At 37.7% G+C, this 25,867-nt stretch overlaps 1 protein-coding gene across 1 annotated transcript in view; it reads left to right on the top strand.

Moving 5' to 3' along the window:
* The window catches only part of LOC140598740 (rho GTPase-activating protein 20-like), a 59,375-nt gene extending 33,879 nt beyond the window's left edge, over positions 1-25,496 (top strand). The window contains exons 9-21 of the mRNA XM_072757269.1: positions 3,281-3,430; positions 5,197-5,238; positions 5,873-5,957; positions 9,611-9,688; positions 11,845-11,905; positions 14,448-14,636; positions 16,244-16,416; positions 17,730-17,891; positions 19,664-19,773; positions 20,290-20,479; positions 21,693-21,804; positions 23,622-23,797; positions 25,123-25,496. Coding sequence (XP_072613370.1) covers positions 3,281-3,430; positions 5,197-5,238; positions 5,873-5,957; positions 9,611-9,688; positions 11,845-11,905; positions 14,448-14,636; positions 16,244-16,416; positions 17,730-17,891; positions 19,664-19,773; positions 20,290-20,479; positions 21,693-21,804; positions 23,622-23,797; positions 25,123-25,320 — 1,726 coding nt within the window. The 3' untranslated portion in view covers positions 25,321-25,496. The remainder of the gene's footprint in view (positions 1-3,280; positions 3,431-5,196; positions 5,239-5,872; positions 5,958-9,610; positions 9,689-11,844; positions 11,906-14,447; positions 14,637-16,243; positions 16,417-17,729; positions 17,892-19,663; positions 19,774-20,289; positions 20,480-21,692; positions 21,805-23,621; positions 23,798-25,122) is intronic.
* The last annotated feature ends 371 nt before the right edge of the window (positions 25,497-25,867 follow it).

Genomic DNA, 25,867 nt, shown 5'->3' with positions numbered 1-25,867 from the left:
TTTTCGGTCAGAATTAGTGAATTTTGGCTTGTGTGTAACAATGAGGGGAATTAAATGTTTGTTTCTTCACAAAGAAATTCTATTTCTCTAGTTGTACAAGATGTTAATAATAGTGAAAATTGTTTGGGGATTTTTGTCACTTCTTTCATACACTAGAAAGTTGTGTTCGCAAGAATTGAAGTCAAATGGAACCTTCCTTATCACTTTTGATATTCATTAGAATGCTAAATAAGTTATTTTTCAAATAAAAATTACTTTAAAAATTAAAGTACTTTAAAGTACTTTAAAAATTGAAATAAAAATTATTTTATTTTTAAGAACAGTATCTACTTGGGGCCCTTGGGTGACTCAGTGGTTGAGTGTCTGCCTTTGGCTTAGGTCATGATCCCGGGGTCCTGGGATCAAGTCCCCCACCAGGCTCCCCAGAGGGAGCCTGCTTTTCCCTCTGCCTATGTCTTTGCCTTCTCTCTCTGTGTGTGTCTCTCATGAATAAATAAATGAAATCTTTAAAAAAGAGAGAATAGTATCTATTTGATAAAATATTAAGGTATTTGTACTAGTAGAGACCCGTGAATAATTTAGAAAAAGGGACTGAACTTAGATCTCACCCTTTTTAAACATCACATTCCTCATCATTAGTTATTAAGGAATGTAGAAATGAAATAAAAAATGAATTTAATTTGGTCAAAAGATGAAGATGACTATTAACTCACTGTCGGTGAAATGACGAATAGTTACAGAATAGACTATGACCCCTTCTCCCAACATTTGTAAGAGAATGCCTCTATCTTGGAACAGAGGAAATCTCCCTAGAATCCTGCAAAACTCCACAGTTCACTGGGGCTTACTTTCTGGCATAAAGATTAAGGTAGTGGAAAGCAAGAAGGACATCATGTTAATACAACTATAATAAATGACTATTTTTAGAAATAAAAACTGCAGTTCTCCTCCTCTTCTTCTTGAGTCAGTTTACAGTAGATTAACACTTTCTAATTTCTGCTGAGATAATCCAATTGGGTCAGTGATTGAGAGTAAAGAAACACAGTAAGACATTAGAAGAATCTATTGAAGTATAAAGCTTTGTTGTACACGTTGTAAATATTTCCAAGCTAGCAACTGGTTTTATTGATATAATGCCTTGAGATTTATCCTCTCACTCCCAGTGTAAATCCCACAAGAAAGCCTGATGGCTCTGGGGACAGAAATGAGGATGAGGGTAGGAAAGATGAAAAGGTTACTTCACGGTCAAGTGGTTACAAACATGGGCTTAGGAGTTAGGCTGTCTGGGTTCAAACCCTGTCTCCTGCATTTGACAATTTATTTAAACTTTCTGTGAGTTTCCTTATTTGTAAAATGGAGCTAATAGAGACCATCTAGTGTAGTTGCTTGAGGATTAAATTTTTTATATTTATATTTATAAAATATTTAGAACAGAGCTTGGCATATGATAAGTGTTCAAAACGTTGTAGGAGAGTAGAAACCACACACTGGGCTCTAGGAAAATTCCTTGGTTCAACTAATCCTGGTGCCTTATTGAACTAAGGTTATTGGATGGATTTTTCCAGGTCAATGTATTTGGAAGTTTCCACACAGGATCTTAGGGGTCTGTATATACACAGATACCTATATTAGAAAGAAAAAAATGTGTAAGAACAAGCAGATACCTGTCTATCATTCCCCTTGGCCATATATTTTTGACGTGACAATGCCTTTGGAATTACTATCTAGAAAAATGATTTTATCTGTTAATTGACTATGTTCCATAAAAATCTTCAAGCACAGAGATACAGGCACTTGGGTGTAATGTTGAAATAAAAAAATGTGGAAAGATGTTGGTATCCATCATATTTATATTCATTGTGTCCTAAGTTTGAATCTAGATTATCCTTCAAGTGGGCTTCCTAAAAGATTTTTTTTATTTCATAAATCCCACTGAAGAGTTTAGCTCTAATTGTTCCATGAATCAGTGGAGCCATAGGGATTTTTGCACATGAGGTGGCTTTCATCTCAGTTTAGTTCAGTGTTTTCCACATGTGTTTCTGAATAGTAAGGAGTTCCAGAGTGGAGGATCCAAGTTCCCCAGGCATTCCTTATAGGACTTGTAACTATTTAAATCTCAAGCCCACCTGCGAGTCAAAGTTATGAATTAACCAAATTAATCAATTAATCAGCCAAAATAAAACAATGGTGGTTTTCATCTTTGAGGTCAAAGAGGATTAGGCAGAAATTATCAAAAACCCATTTCACCCCTTCTTACTCCTCAGAGAAACGGGAAGTATCCATGACTTACATATAAGACCTCCGGACCACTGATCTTGGATTGATTGATGGACAGATGGATGGATGGATGGATGGATGGATGATTTTTCAGTTGGGCTCAGTCTGTAGGCTAACAATTTTTTTGTTTTAGCCAGAATCTAAGGGAAAATGGTATGGACAAAATTTTAAGAAGGGAAATTGAAAATAACCTATGCTTCAAAGGCTAGAAAATATTTTGTAAATTAACGTTGAAAGTAACTTTTAAATCTTTCTGATCCAAGCTTATGTTTTTGTTTCGATTTCATCTGTCTTCCTCACACTCTTGAAAAGATTATTTATTTATTTATTTATCTATCTATTTATTTATTTATTTATTTTAGAGAGAGAGTAAACATGAGTGGGGGGCAGGGCAGAGGGAGCGAGGAATCCGACTCATTGAATGGGGAGCCCTACACAGGGGCATGATCTCAAGAGCCTGAGGTCGTGGCCCAAGCCAAAACCAAGAGTTGGATGCTTAACTGACAGAGCCACCCAGGTGCCCCTGGTTTGTCTCTCTTAAGAAAAAAAAAAGCATATAACTGTTTTTATAAGTCATGTATCAGGTACCTTTCTTCAGCCCCTCAAACACTTTTTGAAGTATGCAAGTCATAAATGAATAATTAACTGCAATATTAGCCATAAAAATTATCTGTAATAAGTAACAAATCCAGCAATAGAAAATGAATGAATGGTTTTCCTACAAAGCTCTAAAATATACAGTGGTTACTCAATACTCACCATTCAAAAATATGGCTATTTGCTGCCTTTAGAGGAAGTGTTTTCAGGTTTCCAAGCCAGAGTTTGCTCAACACACACATTGCAAAGGCCCATCTAACCATTTTCTGTGTGTGCACAGAGGGTAATAGAGATGCGGGAGACATGATTTGCCCTGGAGCAGTGAGAACTGGTCTCTAAAGAGCACAGCTGCTCCCATAACATTTTTGAAATGAACTAACAGAGGTCTTGTTTGGGATCTTTCTAGGTATAAGAAAAACTTTAAGATAAAAAAGAAAATACCACTGAACACCATGTGGATTGCCAACTGCATGGATACAGTGGGAGATGCCAACATCCGTTCTGGGAGGTCCTTTGTGTTGGGCTGGCCCACGGTGAACTTCGTGGCCACCTTCAGGTAAGACCGATGCCTTGGTGTCCTGTATCTACATGGCTTGAAAAGGATAACATTGTAATCTATTGTCTACCAAGCTGGTGACTCACTTCTTGACCTCCCATGACACTTGTTTTGCCTTGTACTCTGCGTAAGAAGGTGCTTATATCCACAAGGAAACAAGTAGATAATGTATAGTGGGAACTACTGGAGTAATTTCCTTCGGTTTTGATCAATGGTTTTTCAAATTTTGTTGTCTTACCTTTATGATGACCTGCGAGATTTTGGTGGAGTGGGGTGAGGAGAAGAAAGCAGTGTGTTAAGTGCAACTGCGTAAAACAGGAATGAGGCTTGGGGTGTGGATGTTTCAAACAGAGATGCAAGTGTGGCATGATCCCTGTAAACTCAGAGGTGTCTGCTCAGGATATCCAGGGTCGAGAGCCACATTCCCATCCTCATGTCAGCCTAAGAATGTGTCTTACACAACTAAACTCTACTCAATGGAATCAAATGAATAATCTGAGTTTAGTGCCTCAATGGAATCATATTTTGTTTCAGATCGTTACCAACTAAGATAATCTGTACACAGCAATTCAGGCAACCTAGTATTCAATGGCATGATCAATTTATTTGTATAATTACATACTGTTGTTAAGGGAATTAACTTGGGAGTGTAAAAGCAATTTCTCAAATTTAATGGGACCCTTTAATAGTACTTGCTCAAGAAATCTATTCCGGTGATTTAAACATGCAGATACCTCCTGGGAATCAGAGGGCAGGATCTTGGAGAGGAGACCTTGAACCTCACTCTGTTGTAGTTGTCCCAAAAGAAAGAAAGAAAGAAAGAAAGAAAGAAAGAAAGAAAGAAAGAAAGAAAGAAAGAAAGAAGAAACCAAGTTTTTATCAACAATATACAAAATGTGGTACAGGAGCTAGGGACAGGAGGGAAGGGAGAGTGACTGCTTAATAGACACATGTTTGCTTTGGGGTGATAAACATGTTCAGTCACGATTGTTGCACAGAACGATGAATATAGTAAAGGTCACTAATGGTCAATTTTCTTTTATGTGTAATTTACCACAATAAAAAAGAATGCTGGTAAGTGATAAGTCCACGTGTGAATGAGCCTTAAGACATTTGCAACTTTGGATATTAAATGCTGTGAAAATTTTAGCAGAGAAAATATTAATCTTTAGTAATTTTGCGTCAGGGGATTGATCTTTCTCAGAAGATCACAGTGATGAAGAATAAGGTTTTTAGGAACTAATTTAACATATTACAATCTGCCATATGCATAAGGAAATAAAACTATTACAGGTGTTTTTTTCCAAAAAAGATATTCTTGTTTCTGAGCCAAGACAGTTCCATCAAATTGCTAAATTTCTTAAATGTGATTTAATTTGAATGGTAATATTCTTTATATCTGAATAGCCCTTGCAGCTGCAGGAACACTCTGAGCTATAATTTAACCCCTTTCCAGTTCTGGAAACTAAATATCAGAGTGGTTAACAACATGCCCGTGATCTCATAGCTTGCATCACATAGTCACAATTAAGTTTTCAGATTTGAAATCAACTTTTCTCCCTCTTTAGGATCTACTTCCCATTGCTTTAATACCACTCACAGAAGAGTGGAGTCCATCAAAACCACTCTAAGGGGAGTACAATTTACACATCCACATCCCTTAACAACGGGCTGCTCATATTTTTAGTCTGGAGTGGTGATCTTAATATGTTAGTAGGAGTATCGTACGTTCCTCAATTTTTTTCTTCTCATTTTTTAAATTGCAGCTCTTCAGAACAAAAGGAAAAATGGCGTTCTTACCTTCAAAGGTATTTTGTCAGTGTAATATTATAAGTCTTTAACCCATGATGAAAAAAATGTAGATCTCTTCAAAGCAGTGCCCCCAAACTATGTTCCCTCCCCTTAGTACGAATTGTTACACTATCCTCCAATGATTTCTTATTTAATTGTACCCTGCCCATTACTACAAATAACCTGCTCTCCTTTACATCCATATATTGCTTTTTTTTTTATGAAATTCTGGTTATTACTCTCATCTTCCCCCACTTTCCAACCTCATGATTATAGCTAACATTATTCTCAAAACATATATTAAATTTCCATAAGTGCAGTTTACCCTACCAAGTAATGCTCAAAGCAACTTCTCATTCCTACATTTGAAGGTGCTAGTATGACCTCCGGTCTAGGCAGGAAAGCTTTGGTGCCTGGATCTGCTGGTCAAATCTCACATGACAAGAGTGATCTATTGTTTTCCTAGTCACAGCTTATTTTCCTGAAATATTTTTGCATGTTTCCTTCCAACCCCCAATTTTTTTTTTTGCTGAGCTTATTTATATGCATTTAAAAATAACGAAGTATGTTGAAAATATGATCAACATAAATTGATTTGAAAGTAAGGTAATTTATCCTACTCTCTTTTGGGTTACTATCGAATTGGATTAGGTACATCATGCTAGCCAAAGAGAAGGAGCAGCCAAAAAGCATTCCCCTCAAAATCTTCACTGAGAACATCAAGAACTGTGCCTGTGTAAGTATTTTTAAGACCAACAATTAAATTCTGAGTTCCTAATTCTGACTGAATGAAAAAATGGGATAGAGGTGGAGACACAGAGAGGGAGGAAGCAGTGAGTTGGGGAGAGAGGAAGGAGAGAGCAAAAGGTAGGAAGAGAGAGAGAATATTTAGAAAAGTGCCATGAGGAAAAATGTATTTTCCCCCTCTCCATGTACTTCTTTATAGACCTAAAAACTGTGTCCTAGGTAACATGAAGCAAGAGGAATACATACTACAGTGCTTAAGCAAGGAAAGAGTATTGGATGTTATGTGTCTATGACATTTCTCTGGATCCTTCTAATTGCTTATAGTGGCTTGTAATACAGTGATTTAGAAGGAACCATCATTTTTTCCAAGGGCCACCACTTACATACAGAATGGTCTGGATTGTCTCCACAGTCCTTTTTCCCCTCCAGATATTTCATTTAGTATAACTATAAACTCAGAGAAAAGTTGTAAATATAAAAGTAATACAAAAAACACCCCGTATACTCTTTATCCAGATTCATCTATTGGTAACACTTTATTCCATTTGCTTTATCATTTATTTTCTTTCTCTGTGTCTATTACATGTATGTGTATACATATGTTTGAGGGTCATACATATACTATAGCCCTTTTTCCTTAAACCTAAGTATTTCTTAAGAATAAAGATATTCTACAGTTATCACCTTTAGTGAATTTAACCTTGGCGTAATACTTTACTCTGCCATTCCCATTCTCATTTTGTCAGTTGACCTCAATAATGTCTCCTTTCTAGTACAGGATCCACTTAAGGATCAGGTGTTTTATTGAGTAGTTATGTCAAATGCAGAGGAGTTTCAAAAAGTCTTTTGTTCCAAGGAATATCAGGATTGAATTGAACTAAGAGGGATGACACTTTTAAGGGATCAGCATATTTCTATTTCAATTTCTTTATACTGTGGGGAGGAAAAAATCAAACCAATTGGCCCAGTTTTGTGTGTAAAATTTGATTTCTGAAATTGTAGTACAGTAACCAAGACATTTACAGTGATGAACAAGATACTTTGGGTATCTTTAAATGGTATTTTTTGTGGTTGTTGTTATAGTTCGAAGTAGCTCTAGATCACACAAAACAGCATTTGAAGGTGGAACAAAAAAGGTATTCCTGGCTAAAGCAAAAGCCATGCAAATAGTTTGATCTGTTGTTAAGTGCCAGCTAGATGCACTGCATGAAGGAGAGAGAATTCTCTAGCAGCAGAGCACATTCTTGTCTCTGCCTTTGATATCAATTGTGGCAGTGGTTTACATTCAGAACTTTCCTTGGAAAATTACCTTGAGATTTTTAAAAATCAACTTTATTGAGGTATAGTTTTGGTGAAATAAACATTTCTGATGTTCTTCACCCATTCTTAAAGATCCAAGTTTCCCACTGCACTGTTTCACTTCATCCTAGAAAGATGATTCTTAGCATTCCCTGTGCAGAACTGCTGCAAACAGATTTACTTAATTTCTTTTATCTGAATATGGCTTTATTTCACACTGACTCTTGAAGGATATTTTTGGGGGTGTAGAATTTTGTTTGCAAATTTTTTTCCTTTTAGTCCTTTAGAGATGTTCCAGTCTTTTGGTCTTGATGCTTTCTGATGAGTAGTCTGTGATTAAACATTAATCCTCAGTAGGTGATTTGTCATTTTTTTCTCTAGCCGCTTTCAAGTTTTCTCTTTATTTTTCGTTTTTAGCAGAGTGGCTATGAAGTTCCTAAGCATGGTTGTCTTTGAATCTGTCCTATTTGACATATTCTGAATTTCTTGAATTTGTAAATTTATGTCTTCACCAAATTTGGGAAATTTTAATCATTATTTCATCAAATATTTCCTTCCTCATTATTTCTCTTTCTCTCCTCCTGACAGTTCCATTCTTTCCATATCAGACACTTTCACATTGTTCAGAGATCCCTCAGGCTCTGTAATTTTTTTTCAATCTTTTCCCCCCTTTTCTTCTTCACACTGGATAATTTCTAGTATCTATTTTCAAATCACTGACTTCTTTTCATCATCTCCATTATGCAATGTAGCCTAGTCAATAAATTTTTTAAAAATATTTTTCAAAAAAAAAAATAAATAAAAATATTTTTTCGATAAAAATTTCTATGTTAAATATTTTTCCTCTCAAATAAGGAAAAGTCATTAATACTTCTTATTTCTATACTATGATGCCTCTATTTTTGTTTAATGTGAACATATTTTCATTTGTATCATTGAGCATTATTGTAATAGCTGTGTTTGGCTAATAGTCTAAGCATCGAGATCATCTCAGGTGTGGCTTCAGCTCTTGAAAATTGATCTCATTTTCCTGGTTCTTCATATATTAAGTAACAGTTTTGACTCATGAACATAACCTAAGTTTTCTTTTTCTTTTGAATTATTTCAAAAAATAGTTTATTTTTCTGAAGTTATTTGTTTAGAGAGAGTTCTATCTAATGGAATTTGTCTGTTGGGAGAACCTACAACATGCAGGAAAATATACATACATCCCTTAAATTACTATTTGAATTGCTATTTGAATGATTATTGAATTACTTTGGGACCATCTGTGATATCAAGCAATTGCATTCAATTCATAAGAAGAAAAATACAATGAAAGGACAAGGAGTGATTTATGAAAGAGTTTCTTTTAACTTTGCTTTTAATATTTTCAAGGCCTGTGGGTGTCCACTTGTGCTGTTTCTTCTTTATGCACTGTTTCCCGAAGGACACAGGCCCCATTGCCTAAACATGTTATAAAAACTGTATGCATAGTAAATGTTCTGGTTACATATTCTCTTATATGACTTTCGTAATTTTTGTAATTCAGATAGTTTGTAATTCAGATAGTCTTATAGATCCATCTCAGATTGCTATTAACCCCTTTCAGAAAATTTTCTTTAAACTTTTCCTAGTTGTATGGAGCAGTTTCTCAATGTATGGTCTGATAGAGAGCTATTAGAAGTACCTACTCGCTGGCAGAGTTGTGAATGGAACATCAACTTCTAACATTTCCAGTCTCATTTCCTAGATTCATCAGTCTTAAGAGATTGCAACAATGGAAGTCTTAGTTAACCATGATGCCTGACAAAGAAAATATGGACTAAATAGTAGTTTTTAAAAAGTGTCTTTCATAGCCAGTTCTTACCTGATTTTACTGAAACCGACTATGTAATTACAAAGGAACTAAGCCAAAAAAAAAAAAAACCCAGAAACAAACAAACAAAGGAACTAAGCCATACTATACAAACACAACTCAGTAAGAGAGGAAAGTATCTAGTGCCTTCCTTTAATACTATCCCCCTCCCACCATTTTGGAAATAGCCTTATGGAGCTGAGGGTCACCCCATGTGCCCTCTTAGAATTCTCAATTTTTCTCTTCCTTGCTTCAGCTGCTGTATTTTGTATGCCACAAATTCCTGGAGGGAAATATATGTTTTACTGACATGTTTCCTACTAGCTTCATGTTATATAAAAAAATGAAATTATAATTAAGGGTTCGTGTTCTACACGTGCTTTACTTTGTCATTACCTGGAAACAAGCTTTACTTTTGGAGTATGGATAATAATTTGACAATTATTTGGTCACATGCTTTAAATTTTAAAAAAATTGTAGCAATTTTTCTTATTTATTTTTTACAGTCCGTAACTGTAACAGTGACAAATTCCGACACAGCAAATGACACTATCAACATGTTACTAACAATGCTGGGAATAACCGTAAGTTGCCTACTATCTATTTTTAGTTTACGAACCAACTTTGACTTTTGAGTTTTGTGAGTGTGTGTGTGTGTGTGTGTGTGTGTGTGTGTGTAGGTGTTGTGCACCTCCCATCATAAGACAGCTGATTATTGTGGATAACATACTCATATTTTTCCTTCCAACTTTAGAAATTGAAGGCAGCGAAGCTATAGTATTAGCTTATACATGAGTGCTATTCTTATATTCCTATTTGAAATTTTCTGCAAATTCAAAGTTATAGCCTAAAATTGGACTATAATTTTAGAGTGCTAATAACAATATGCAGTTTACTGTATATATTTTAAATACAGACAATAAAGATGTTTCTAAGTTTCTTTTTTATTGTTGTTTCTAAATTTCTAAATATTTCCTCCTCTATTGGACTCTTCTTTCTGTGTTTTCAATTCTGATACGTCTCCATCCCTATTGACCCTAGTTATCACACAAGGAAGGACTCAATCCGTTTAATGAATCCTAAATTACATGTTCTGTTGTACATTTTGACATAAAGACTACATGGCTACAAGCTACCTCCTTTTGATGCAGATCCTGAGGATGAAGCAGCTCATACCCTTTAGCAACTGGTCAAGACAAAGACAAGTTCTGAATAAGACCATGGATCTGGGGCTGATCTCTTTTTATGAAAGAGAAATATATTTGAGGATGAGGTTTTATAAGGGAAAAAAGAGGGACAGTGATAGATGGAGAGAACCAAAGGGAGCACTTGGAAAGCACAGCTTCTTATCCAAAATCCTCTGTAAATGTGATGTGACATAATCATAAGATGGTTTGTAAATTCTATCTGAGCCAATGGTATAATAAAGGCCTTTAAAATTTCAGAGCAACGAGAATTTGGCAGAAGAAATCAATGATTTCTGTACAAACAACATTTAATAATACATCCAAAATAAATTGAATTTATATGTACTGACTAAAGCACATCTTTACATACGTTTCTAACCTGTATGATATAGAAACCCTAAGTAAGAATTAAATCCTGGAAAAGAGAGTGAGTGGTTTGAGGGATGAAGGTGGGGAGATTGACTAATGATTTAACTCATTTTATTTCATGTTTGTGATTTTCTTTACTTAAAGCGATCAATGTCACTAGGCAAAGAATTTCTATTTTAATGAAGAACTGGGCTTATTTGGCTTTATGTATACCTGATTTAAAGGATTCCAGCATGGCATTTCCAAACCCTACCCTACCTTATTAGCTCTTACTTCTTATTTGCAACACAATCTTGAGCAGATTTAGCTGTGTGTGTGTGTGTGTGTGTGTGTGTGTGTGTATCTGTGTCTGTGCCCATACCTATGACATTCCTTCATAAGGTGAAGGCCATGATTTTTAATCAGGAGTCAAGGGCACATGATAACTATTACCAATAATTCCATTTCAAACGTTTTTTTGCTTTAGTCTCCAGGAAGACTCTTTAAAATAGTTCAGCAATCTTTATAATTTAGAATTGTTTGTTTCAAACAATTGGGATTTTCAGTATTACTGGGCAATAATTGTGCTGGGAGTAATCATTTTCTGCATCTGACATGCTGCCTAGAGTCCTCATCCTTTCTCTCCCTAAAGTGGAGTTTGCCTGCCCCAAAGCCAGTGGCAGACTTCCGTCCACTATCTCCTCAATGTCTCTTGGGCATTTGTCTCCTTTGGCTCAGGGCTGCTGAGCTATTGATGCCTCTCAAGTTACTTTGCTCAGGATTAGTCATAGCAGAGTATATGGCTCTCTGGACAACATGCATCTCTGGGCAGGGACATTTGGAGACAAAGGCCAACGCTATCCAAGGAGTCTAGAGACAGCAGAAGAGAGGACTCTGAGATGAGACTTTTACTCCATAGTAAAGGGACACAAATCTCATTTCTTACACCATGGGCCACCCACAAAGTGAGGGGCTGGCTGTACTGTGGTTTCCCGGTCTTTATCAAAAATTACAAGAATCTGGGACAGTCTATTGGAAGCTGTGAGGGGAACTAGTTAACAACTACTATAGCTACCTCCATGGACCAAATACCATTTATCCTGGCCCCAATTCTTTCTTTTTGGAAACACAGATATGCTAAGGAAATGTGTTCTTCAAGTACTGTGAAAGATATGTTTTGACACCTAGTTCTTTTTGTTTCCAAGGGCTCTGAGAACGACTTCCAGCTGTGGGCGAGTTCTGGCAAGGAAAAACTTCCACTAATTGGTAAGTGTCAGGGAAAATCTAAGATGGGATTGATTAGGTTCAAAATTGTAACTCTAAGTTTCAAAGTAATGGTTGTTCTTTCTTAAGCTTCAAAATCCTTAAAAGTGAAAATCACATGCAATATTCACTCACATGTTTAATAAAGAATTACCAGGTACTGTTGCCCAGGCATTGATAACATCTCTTCATTCAGCAGCTATGATTTAGTGAGGGAGAGAAATGTAAATTTTTGTTTCTACTTCTTTTTACCTGACAAACAGAGCTGTCTTGAAAAAGTGTGATTATTTACTATTTACTTACTTATTTACTCATTAGGTATGAAAGCAAAATGGATTGGAATTTTTCCCATACATTTATTTTTCATATGTCAATTTTGAATTCTAGTTCCTAACTGCTAAGAAGCCTCTATTTGTGAGAATTCTCTAAAATCCAGTTATGTCTCTGAATCCAGGTACAGATATGTATTTAACACCCCTGCCCTGTGCCCAGTTTTCTCTGCATCATAAGGAAAATGAGATAATCACATTTAAACTCCTCTCATCTTCACTGATGAAATCGCCTGCACTTTGCTGTTTCTCAGGTTTTTTCCATCACTGTTCTTAAGGTTATTGATAAACAGATTGCACCTCTTCTAAAATAGTTATTAGCACAAGTTCTCTGAAAAAAAAAATCTTTGGATTAGCAAAATTGTTTAATGTTTCCAGTAATGGAAGGGTTTAAAAAAAAAGAAAAAGAAGACAGGATTGGTAGCAGGCCTTGAAGTATAGTAATGGATGGTAATGGTGACAATAATCTCTTCTAGAAATCTTAAAGCATTCCTTCTTACATGAAATTTTTTTATCCTTTTAATAAACCTGTGAAGCTATAACTCTTTTTCAAATAATCTGGAAATCTAAACAACCAATTTCCTTTTTTTAAAAAACAACCAATTTCTTTCTGCAAAATATATATTCCCAGTCTTAGACTATAGAGTCACAAAGCTCATCACTGAGAACAAAACCCCTCAGTACCACTTCCTGTTTTGAATTAATGTTGACATCTTTGTAAAAGTTGGACAGGGGCAGCCCTGGCGGCTCAGTGGTTCAGCGCTGCCTTCAGCCCAGGGTGGGATCCTGGAGAGCTGGGATCGACTCCCACGTTGGGCTCCCTGCATGGAGCCTGCTTCTCCCTCTGCCTGTGTCTCTGCCTCTTTCTCTCTCTCTGTTTCTCATGAATAAATAAATAAAATATAAAAAAATAGTTGGTTAGCAGTAAAAAGGAAAAAAGTTAAATACTTATATATGTTTCAATAAAGTGCATTAATTTAGATAAAATGATGTAGATGGTAACTTTTGAGAATTTGAATAGCTTCACACACGAACGCAGCTCTAAGGAATCTGAAGAGCCTGTCGTTCATGATGATCCATTAGAGCATTCAAAAATGCATTTTTTAAAACATACTCTCAATTCTCAATTGTGGATTAACTCCTGGTTATCTTGGTTTGGTTGTATTGCTGTCATAGAAGCTTCTTTTTCCTTAATGGAGCGAAGTCCCTGTGATTCTTGTGAACATTGCATTCATGACGGATGAAAAGAACAGCAAAAGCTCCTTTAGGTACATTCAGTAATAAATCTGGAATGACAGAATGAGAATTTTCATTCTATTCTTAAAAAATGAAATCCATATCATTTCATAGGGTCTTTGAGAATTCTCTAGAGAGGAAAAACAATTTAAAGCATAAAAGAGCAAAACAAATCACTTGGCAGGCAATTCTGGATAGCTCTGGGTGTGGTTTTCTATTCTCTAACCATCGTTTTACAGTTTGCTTCTGGGTTTCCCACTCTGCACACCCTTCCTTCTGATCATTGCCTGGCAGGACACCCCATAGAGGGAGGGCAGCAGTGGAAGGGAACCATAAAGCATAAGGGCAACCCATCCCACTACTCTAGAGTAGCTCTGGCTGGAGAATTGACAAAAGGAAATGAACAAAAAATCTGTTCGACTGACATTCTGTTGGAGAGAATAGTGAAGATAGCAATTCTATATATATATACTCCAAATATTTAAAAATTTATTAACCAAAAAATAAAAATAAAAAATAAGAATATTAACCACCAATGCTTATTAATATATTCACTCTGATAAGTTTGTGTGTGGACAAGCATTTCAAAGAATTAGTGTAAGGCTCGACGGGGTCAAGTAATTTGCCTAAGATGTATAGATGTAGTTAGTGTCAAGGCACAAACTAGAAAACCTTCAACATTCTCAGATAGTTACCCAGCAAAAGTCAGCATTGTTTATTGCACTCATGAATATATGTATTTCAAGCAAAGTAACATGCTTTAAATTGTTTTCTCTTCTTAAAATCTTTCTCTTGGGCACACGCTTTCTGTAAGGTGTTCCCACAAGGGTGCATATGATGCTCACTGAGGAGGCACAGCCTTCTTTATCTAGAAGTCCCAGAAAAATACCAACATATACAAATAGGGTGATGCTTACACTCAGGTAGTTTGATGACAGCCATCACCATCATCTTAAATATTCAGGTTTCTTTCCATACAGGACATGAACATCCCTATGGAATTAAAATGAGCCATCTTCCATCTACTAAAGCACTGCCAAAGGAAGCAGAGGACTCCATCTCTCCTTCCCCAACTCAGGAGTCCCTCCTTCTGGAGCAGAAGATCACAGAGATGCAAATCCATTTCATACTGAAGCCCAGGCACCCAGCCCAGAACAAGCAAGGGAGAGGTGAGCCGCTTGCTTTTCTTCAAGTGCCTTCCCTTGGCTCATGTCTCCATGCTTAAACACAATTCAGACACACAGTTTATTCTTTCTGGGTGAGCTTATTGTCATCAATGAGGAGGAACAGTATAGGAAAGAATGCAAAAACTACCCAAAATCAAGCTTAGAAAAATTCAAAAGTCTGACATCAAGACCCAACTCATTTCTATGAAGGTTGTTTCCTTGTTTTAAATCTTTTGGGAAGACCTTTAACTCCTGTCTTTCTCTATACCCTCAGAGCACTTTCAAGGCTGCCCTGAGCCATGCCTTGTGCTGAGTAGTATATCATATATTTAGTTTAACGAGTTGTAGGTAGCATCATTTATGTTAAAGTTGAGCAAACCGAAGCTTTAAAATGCTGAGCTTCATAAGTGGCAGGACCAGGATGCTTCTGGTGCAGTGCTGGCACCCACATGAGTGGAGGTGGTGATGCACTCACTACATCCCAGAAAAGCCAAGTGGCCGGGTGTTCAAGGTTATTTGGTGAAATGTTCCTCATGTGCTTATCCTTCGAAACCTTGGCTCATCTCTGGACTCTTCAAAAATCAGTTATTTAAGCAATGTTAAGGAATCTTCAAAGGAAAACATTCACAGCTGAGCACTAGAAACTTTGAACTCAGCTTTTCACTGCTGGTCACCTTTTCTTTGGAAAGCTCTTCCTTCATAGGGAATGTTGAGTAATTAAAAATCATCTCTGGAAACTGGTGCCTTCGTATATATATATAATATATATATGCATTCATAACCTCTATAAGTGCATTCATAACCTCTCATTGTTTTTTTCGCTTCTATGATTTCTTTCAAGCCTGGGACTTGTGTGTAGATGTATATTTACATATATGTTTGAGTGTGTGTGTGAGGAAGTAGGTTTCCACACTTCATTGTGGTTTAGGCTCCTTTCAGTAAATGTTAAACCTATTTAACCAAAAACATCATCTCTGGGTGGGTTAGTGGGATATGACAAGAAAACACAGCCACCACATAGCCAGCATGTAATGACAACATCCCAAGGACCCTGACTGCAGCAAGTCATCCTTGAAGATGGCCCAGAGCAGAGGAACATAGAAGTAGGGCTCAGGCAGATTGTGTCCTGAGAAGCAGATCCTTTGGATGGTAGAAACTTGAGCACTCAGAAACCAAAGAGGAAATCTGGGGCTGAGGGGAGACTGGCTGTGAAAGCAGAGGATTACCAAACTCAGCCTGATTTGCATACCAAATCCTTCTAGCTTTTAAAATCAGATCTGACACCTGAACCCACTGATCACTCCAGTAGAAAACACATCTACAGGTTCAGTGCCTCCTGATGCCTTGTAACTGGCAGTAACTGATGACACAGGGAGTACTCACCTTGAGTCTGATCCAGTCTCTAGGTTTAACCATCAGTCTGAAGGATATGACCAAGAACTTATCAATGCCATGAGGATGCTGTTAGCCAACATCAGGACGTGGAGAGTTCTACACAACAAATGACTCAGTTTCACTCTTCTAGCCACTACAACGAACACGCTGCAAAATGGCAATGGTGAAAATAATGCTAAGTGAATTAAAATACACTAATCTCCCTTCTTCCTTAGATTCAGGCCAGACCATGAAAAGCACTGCTTTCAGAGACTGGGCCTTTTGGCGGCGCTCTGGCACTTGCCAGAAAAACCAGTGCAGAGTTGCACCATCGGCAATACCACAACAGCTCTTTGGGGTTTCACTCACAAATATATGTGATAAGGACAACTTGCCCTTCCCAATACTGGTAGGTCTCAGTTTGGTCTTTTTTTTACCTTCCTGAGGAGAGGGACCTTGGAGAGGCAAAGTGTTCTCATGCAAACCTACCCTCAAATGGAGAAATCATTAGACAGTCCCTGGCTTTGGCTGAGAAGCTTTGCTAGTGTCATTTGATTTACCTACTGAAGAGTCATTTGGCCAATACAGCAGAACAACGTTTTGCCCATTCCACTTGTTTCCACCGAGACCCATGTAGGCCTGTTCAGATCAGTCAAAATGGACTCTGTGTGCATGAATCATCTTCACATTCTGCTGTTGTCTTCCTGAACTCACAGTAGTCTCAGGTCTCCTTCAACGGAGTCTACTTAATCTAACAACTGAAAACATCTTACCTAAGCATAAAGACTCATCCTGAGGCATATATGAATCTGCTAATTCTAAAAGAGGATGTTAAATGACAGCCACAGAGTTTGCCCTTGTTATCTCAAATCGGTGTACTGAATTGTCAGTGTGGAAATTTCCTGAGTACCCAGGACCTCTGCAACCCTACACTAGATTTGGGAATGTTATCCTAGGTGTGAAGAAATTAACCACGTTAGTTCCATGCTTGCTACTACCCCGTCCTTGCATCACATCAATTTTAGGGGGTAGCTAGAACTGTTATCCTCCATACTTTACAAATGAATTAGCTTTCAGTATAGTTCACATTTGCCCCAGGTCACACAAATGATCAGAAGCATAATAGGTTTCCGATCCCTTGGTCTATTGGACTCCAGCCCTTATTATCTTTCTACACTGCAGGGAGGGGACATGAAGATAGAGCAAAGGACAGTGAAAGACTCATGAAGGAAATGTAATCAGATAATAAGAAGAGAGCTTTTGAGCTTTTTTTTTTTAAGGAAGAAGGGAAATAGAGACAGTTGGAATGGAGGATACAATCACTTAAAGAGGAATCAACAAATGGGAAATGAGTATGGCAAAAAGATTTCCATACTGGGGGAAGAGCATCTATGTAAGAGAATAAGGAGCCAAGACTGGTAAAGTAGGAGACAGGCGAGGATTCCACAAAGGCCTTGAAACACAGAAGTTTGATTTAAAAGGGCAAATTCAATGAAAAAGCTGATTAAAATAAGTGATTACAATGTTTCAGTGTATGACTGTACGGTGGATTTTTGGGTAGAAACTATAGAGAGACATTGACTAAAGAATCTAAATTGACTTTAGTCCTTCCAGCTCTAAAACCGTACACCATCCAATAGCCTAGCTCTTTCTAAAAGGAAACAAGCTTCTGCTCTGGGCTTGGGATACAAAATGTATATGCTCTTCTTTTTTTTCCTACAGGATATGCTTTCCGTGATCAATCGGAAAGGACCACTCCTGGAAGGCATCTTCAGAAAATCAGCCTGTATAAAATCCTGCAGAATCCTAAAAGAGAAACTAAATTCTGGGGACAGAGTTAACTGTTACAACAAATCTGTTCATGTGGTAGCATGTGTTTTAAAGGTGGGGAAAGGTCTAGCTTTACCACACATGGGTAACTGAAGCTGTGATGGTGTCTTTCATTATGATTGCCCAGGAACCAACATAGGCATAACTGATTAAGAACTTGTCAAACTGGAAAACACTTCATGAAATCAAATTTAAGGAAGCTACTGTAGGAGTTAAAAGCCCCATACATTAGAAATACTTTCTGTTTTCACCACAAACAGCCTACCTGAGGACTCCATGCAAAATACTAATACTAATATGATACTATTAATACTAAGAAATTTCAAAATATACACTCACACATACATAATATTTACCAAAGCAAACATCCTGCTTTGGATGACATCCTCACCACGATCCTAATGAAGGCAGTTTCCAAAAGAAAAATCATACGAAAAATTTGAGAATAGGTAGGGAATTTCACAATAGTAAGCAAATGTTTACTTTATGAGGAATCCAAAAAGGCTCAGTGAGGTGACCAAATCATTCTTAACCATCATTGTCGCATTGTCTCCTGTTTCTTGATGCCTTTTACTTTATAAGTCATGGAGGAATGATTTTGCCATTTGTGTCTCCTTTCACCACATCCTAGGCATCCTTTAGTTAATATTTGTGATGTCTAGCCCACCATCCAAGGTTATAACGACATGTTAGCCAGCTCTTGCTACATGCCAGTTTTGATAAACCTAACTTTTGGAGTAGGTGCAACAGACAAAAGTAGATTGGAATTCTGAAAATTCAATAGATCAACTCAAGAACTATATTAATTTGGAAATTATACAGCTACATCACAGATATCCCATTCTATTGCTAAAATGGGAATGGAGAAAGAAGTGAGAACTAGAATAGAGAATTTAATCCATCTACCTTGGCACTTGCTATCAGCTCTCAACAAAACTAAGTTAAGGCAGTAATGATGACACTCTTACAATCAAGGTCATATGTGGTCCTTCCTTGTCACATTTGGTCTTTTCTTGTCCCTCATTTCTGTTCAACTATATGAAAGATACCAATAGTCCCTGACCACTACTACACTGAGGTCCAGTAAAACACACCACTAAATATATATATAGGCATCAAGAGACAGGGGAAAGAATGATGATACATTAGGTACTCGAATAGCATGATAAGTGTTGCCCTCTTGAAGGTGCACACATGGAATTGATGTTTCTAGCAAGGTTTAATAGGGTCTTTTCTATTCCCGTGTTATAGGCACAGACTAGGAAGATGGTGACCACGTGTGCATAGAGTTCTTAGACATTCCTGAAGCTTTCCCTACTTAAAGTTGACTAATCTTTGTGGAGAATCAGACTCTGCAACCTTGGCCTGAATAGTATCATGCCAAACTATCTGGAGAATTGGCCTACACTAGAAATGAATACATCCTCAGGACCATCACGAGTTTGCCATTAGACTCTCTACTTTTGTATAGTTCAGGAAAGGAAGAATGATACAATTATGAGAGTAGCTTATGTAGTAGTTTGCAGAAAAGCACACAAAAGAGTAAGTGCTATATGATACAAGGGAGCTTTGTCCTCATTTACACTGAAGCCTAGGCTCTGCTTTGATGCTTTCATGTTTGTTGGAGAAAATCCACACACCTGCTTTTGCACGTACAAGTCAATGGAGAATCAGAGCAGAGTTCCATGTGGGTCACAGTTTGGGTATCTATGACGGAAGTAAGACTGAACTGAAGTTTGCAACTAAGTGTTTTCTCTGTAATATTTCCAATATATATTTTGTATATGTGAGTGTGTCTGTGTGTATTTTTCTTTTATCCACATAAGGATTTTCTTGAAAATATTGAAGGCAGTTTACTTTCATCGGACCTCTATGAAAAATGGCTTCGTGTTCTTGACGAAGTGACAGAGAAGAAAAAAATAAATGCAGCCCAGAGGTAATGATGCAATAATTACTCTACTCTGGTCATGGCTCAGAAATACAGCCAATATACTATTAGGAATATATTGGTTTACTTCTTGCCACTTTGACCACTAAAATAACATTCAATGCCACATAGTTTCAATTCTTGTCACCCATGGAGGGCAGTTTCAGAATAGAGACATGCCTTACGGCTATTATTGTACTTCTCCTGACCTTATTAACATTGACTCATTAGTCATTGTATAACTTCTGAATATATGAAACTGGTAGACAAAAGTCAGTGGCCAAAGAGATGCCAGTGCATCAACAGCCAGTGGCATAACCTAAAGTTTGTCAAACATTTAAACGGAGTGGGTTAGCTCAGAAATTGAATTCGGTAAAACATTTTTGTATACGTTCATGCCTGGAACTCTGCTACAGCAGGCTGTATACTAGATCTAGAAAGATGTTCTCTGCTCTCCATCTCTATACTTCCAGCTGCTAAGTGCAGTGACTTGCCTTATTCAAAAGTGCATCTTTCTGACTTCAGGCTTCTAGCCCAGCTGCCAAAAGTGAACGTTGTTCTCTTGCGATACCTTTTCGGAGTGCTCTACAACATTGAGCAACAATCCTCATCCAATCAGATGACAGCTTATGAATTATCAGTGTGTATAGCCCCAAGCCTTCTTTATCCACCTAATTCCTGCAGGTTGGAATTGGAAGAGAACTTCAAAAAAAAGGTAGGGAGAGCTCTCATATGTGTCCCCTCGGGTTTATAATCCAGGCTTTGAATCTGAAATGTGTAGTAGTAAATTGGATGGATCAGTTCTGAAAAGTGCACATCTTCCTAGGCTTTCTTGGAATGGCAGGTTTGTTATCCTTCTCTGGTGGAATATGGGAAGGGGTCTTAAAGTGGGAAACGCAGAGCAGTTGAGTCACTTATTTCCCATCCAGGAGATTCAATACTAGACTGACTAAACAAAAGAGAGAGGAGTGATGTAATATGGTAGAAAAGACCTGGGCTCCGGAGTTTGACAAGCCAAGGTTCAAATCTCAGCCTGATCCTTGAGGGAGAGCTTGTAACCTTGCGCAAAGACATGGTTTCCTCATGACACAATGGTAACAACCCCCAGTTCCTGTGGTCGTTACTGGCACATCCTAGGTGGCTTGGGCACTAAGAGCACCCATGGCTCCAAACACATAGCTTTGCTCTGCAAGTTGTGGCTCATTTAGAAAAACACTTGACTACTCTTTTGCCTCCGCTACATCAGACAGAAACTAGTGAGATATTCCAAAACATCCTGATGAAGCCACACATACCTAATAAGATGACAGCTTCCCCAAGCTCATGCCAAGAGCCAGCATTATTCAAAGTAAGACATGAGAAGGGACTGCGGCTAGACAAACATGTTTTCTCCCCAGCCCTGTGAGTTTTTACTCAAAAACAAAACAAAAGAAAACTTCAAAAAAAATCCACAGGAATATCCACTTTCCAAAAAATATTTGTCCATATTTAAGAAATGGATATCATAGGATTTTGTCACTGCTTTATACATCTAAATCAGTTATTTTCCTAAGTTACAACCCAATATTTTCTGGAAGCAAAATTTTAGAAAATAAGTAAACTTTTAGAAAGTGGGTTACTTTGAAAACTATCCTAGTTTTAAAGATGTAACCTTTGGTATCACAATGTTAGGTATTAAATTAGGCCACAAAGTAGGAGTTTAGCCCTCTGTCTAGTAGTATTTTAAAATCTGTACTCAAAGTACAATGGAAAGCATCACTCTATGTTATTTATTAGAGAACTTGGGTTTCTATATATTTTTATCAACTCTGAATTTTTCATAGAAGTCTTTCACAGTTTTGGTTAGATCCAAGGTTTATAAACAAAATGTGACCTATAACTCTTCCATATGAAAAAGAGCACCCCACTGTGTTCTTTTTGCATTACAGGCTTCTCTCATACAGTTTTTGATCGAAAATTGCCTGAAGATATTTGGCGAAGACATCACTTCTCTCTTGGGAGAGAATTCAAAGAGTTGTCATAACAATGGGAAGGCTGCAGGTACTGTGGATAATTTAATAGGCTTTAGGGAGACACAGGCAGCAAGGTTGCCAGGGGTCATGGCAGATACTTAGCCCTGCTCTGGAGCCCAGAGCATGCCCAGGGCAATGATTCCCAGCTGCTCCTACTTCTGAAGGCTGGCTAGCAGGTCAAGGGAGGTTTCACACTGTTGGAGACCCACGAAAGCATAGAAACTTCAAGACGTTTTGGCAGTATTAGGAGATAGCATGGTATGATACAGTGTTTGGGGATATTTTTAAACACAATTTTAAATGGATCCCGCATCTATATTATATTTTGTATGTGGGTAAGCATATAATGCATAATTATTTATTTCTACTTATAATATATAAATCTGCTCTGGTTGAAACCATAGCACGGGGCTTTAATTCCTGCTCCATTCTCTTTTTGATCAATGGCTCTTGAGGCACCACAGGATTCCAGTGCTCTTTAAAATGAGTTGAAAATAACCAGCATCATTGAGAGAAAAGGACTTGACTTGATGTCAAACAACTTCTCCAGAGTACAAACTCCAGTGCCCCCCGTTGATCATCTACATGACCTTTGACCAATTACTCTAGCTCGGTATCACTTTTTTCATGCCTAAAATGTGGATAAAAATAATGCCTAAATCTTAGAAGTGTTGTCAAGATTCAATAACATAAAGGATGTAAAAACGTTTCTAAAACACAATTAATAGAACTAGGAGAAGTTCCCCTGAGCCTAGTGCGAGTATTATTGGAGCCTAGCAAATCACAGCTCACTGGCAACACCCCATTTTTTGTAAATTGGAGTTTAGATTCAAAACCTGGAGACACATATCATCAATCCCTCCATACTTTTGACATGTCTTCGTTTTACGACATATACCTCATTGTGTTGAGGGAAGCTTTTGGATAATCCATGTCATCAGGAATTAAGATGAGTCTAGTACCATGTCTGAGAATATGCTGGTGCAAGACAAGTGTTTGTTTTTCATGTCGTCCGTGACAGAAAATCAAACTGTTGAATCCAAGCCAGTGAGAGTGATAGTGATTTCCAGAAGAGCACAACTGCAGAATGCTACCAAGTCCCCATGTGGTCCATCCACCTACATGTCTACAGTTTAGTAAGGCACTGAAGACTGGAATCTCCATAATGACCCCTTCCAAGACCCAGCTATTTCCATTTAAAGTTTTTTCCTTGGTCCCATATATTCATATTGAGGAATCTTCCACAAATTATCTCCCCTTTTCACTGCCTACCATATCCTATGACCTACTTTTTGAATTGTATTGTACTGTGTTGTGTTGTATACTTTTATATGGATAATAAAAATCATTCCATTGCTCAGTAGGTTAGACAACCATTTCTTTGGTTACGATTCACATAACACTTCAGTGGAGACTCATCTGAGCAGTTCTGGTCTCAGACTGGATTTGAAACCAGAGGATTACTAATCTCAGCCTGATTTGCATACAAATCCTTCTGGGTTTTAAAATCATATCTGACAGCTGAACCCACTGATCACTCCAGTAGAAGACAAACGTCTACAGGTTCAGTGTCTCCTGTTGCATTGCAAAGACAGTAACTGATGGCAGGAAATTCTGACCTTCAATCTGATCAAGTCCCAAGGTTGAACCATCAGTCTGAACGATAGGAGCAAGAACTCATCAATGCCATGAGGACCCTCTTAGCCACATTAGAACATGGAGAGTTTTACACAATAAATGACTCAGTTTCCCTCTTCTAGCCCCTACAATGAACATGCTGTATAATGGCAATGGTGAAAATAAGGCTAAGTGAATTAAAACACACTAATCTCCCTTCTTCCTTAGATTCAGACCAGAAGACCATGAAAAGCACTGCTTTCAGAGACTCGGCCTTTTGCCAGCGCATTGGCCCGTCCCAGAACAACCAGTGCACAGCTGTGCTGTCTGAAAAACCAGGAGAGCTCTTTGGAGTTTCCCTTACGGATATCTTTGATAAGGACATCTTGCCCTTACCCATACTGGTAGGTCTCAGTTTGGTCGTTTTTTTTTTTACCTTCCTGAGGAGAAGGACCGCGGAGGGGCCAAGTGTTCTCATGCAAACCAACCCTCAAATGGATAAATCATTAGACATTCCCTCGCTTTGGCTGAGAAGCTTTGCTAGTGTCATTTGATTTACCTACTGCAGAGTCATTTGGCCAATACAGCAGAACAACGTTTTGTCCCTTCCACTTGTTTCCACCGAGACCCATGTAGGCCTGTTCAGATCAGTCAAAATGGACTCTGTGTGCATGAATCATCTTCACATTCTGCTGTTGTCTTCCTGAACTCACAGTAGTCTCAGGTCTCCTTCAACGGAGTCTACTTAATCTAACAACTGAAAACATCTTACCTAAGCATAAAGACTCATCCTGAGGCATATAAGAATCTGCTAATTCTAAAAGAGGATGTTAAATGACAGCCACAGAGTTTGCCCTTGTTATCTCAAATCGGTGTACTGAATTGTCATTGTGGAAATTTCCTGAGTACCCAGGACCTCTGCAACCCTGCACTAGATTTGGGAATGTTATCCAAGGTGTGAAGAAATTGACCACGTTAGTTCCATGCTTGCTGCTTCCCCAGTCCTTGCATCACATCCATTTTAGGGGGTAGCTAGAAGTATCATCCTCCCACTTTAAAAATGAATTTGAAAGCTTTCAGTACAGTTCACATTTGCCCCAGGTCACACAAATGATCAGAAGCATAATAGGTTTCCGATCCCTTGGTCTATCAGACTCCAGCCCTTATTATCTTTCTACACTGCAGGGAGAGGACATGAACATAGAGCAAAGGACAGTGAAAGACTCATGAAGGAAATGTAATCAGTTAATAAGAAGAGAGCATTTGAGCTTTTTTTTTTTTAAGGAAGAAGGGAAATAGAGATAGTTGCAATGGAGGATACAATCACTTAAAGAAGAATCAACAAATGGGAAATGAGTATGGCAAAAAGATTTCCATACTTGGGGAAGTGCATCTATGTAAGGGAATAAGGAATCAAGACTGATTCCACAAGGAATCAGGCGAGGATTCCACAAGGCCTTGAAACACGGGAGTTCGATTTAAAAGGGTAAATTCAATGAGAAAAAAATCTGATTAAAATAAGTGATTACAATGTTTCAGCGTATGACTGTCAGGTGGATGTTGGGTAGAAACTATAGGGAGACATTGATTAAAGAATCTAAATTAACTTTAGTCCTTCCAGCTCTAACACCGTATACCATCACATCGCCTAGCTCTTTCAAAAAGGTAGCAAGCTTTTACTCTGGGCTTGGGATATGAAATGCCATATACTCTTCTTTTTTTCTCTCAGGATATGCTGTCCTTTATCAATGAGAAAGGACCACTCACGGAAGGCATATTCAGAAAACCAGGTAGTATAAAGGCATGCAGAATCCTAAGGAAGAAACTAAATTCTGGAGACAGAGTGAGGCATTACAGCAAATCTGTTCTTGTGGTAGCATTTGTTTTAAAGGTGGGGAAAGTTCTAACTTTATCCGCACATGAGTAAGTCAAGCTGTGATTGGTGTCTTTCATTATGATTGCCCAAGGAGCGACATGGGCAGAACTGATTGAGAACTTCTCAATTCGGAAAACACTTCATGAATTCAAAATTTAAGGAATCTACTGTAGGAGTTAAAAGCCCAATACATTAGAAATACTTTCTGTTTTCACCACACACCACGCCCCTGAAGACTCCATGCAAAATACTAATACTAATATGATTACTAGTAATAATAAGAAATTTCAAAATATACACTGATGCATACATAATGTTTACCAAAGCAAACATCCTGCTTTTGATGGCTTCTTCACCACACTCCTAATGAAGGCAGTTTCCAAAAGAAAAATCATATTAAACATTTGAAGATAGGTATGGAAGTTCACAATAGTAAGCAAATGTTTATTTTATGAGGAATCTAAAAAAGGCTCAGTGAGGCAACCAATCATTCTTAACCATCATTGTCGCATTGTCTCCTGTTTCTTAGTGCCTTTTACATTATAAGTCATGGAGGAAGGATTTCGCCATTTGTGTCTCCTTTCACCACATCCTAGGC

The sequence above is a fragment of the Vulpes vulpes genome, chromosome 4 (genome assembly GCF_048418805.1).
Source record: "Vulpes vulpes isolate BD-2025 chromosome 4, VulVul3, whole genome shotgun sequence".
Lineage (NCBI taxonomy): Eukaryota > Metazoa > Chordata > Mammalia > Carnivora > Canidae > Vulpes > Vulpes vulpes.
Note: the sequence above shows the minus strand (reverse complement) of the source record. Positions and strands in the feature narration are given on the sequence as shown.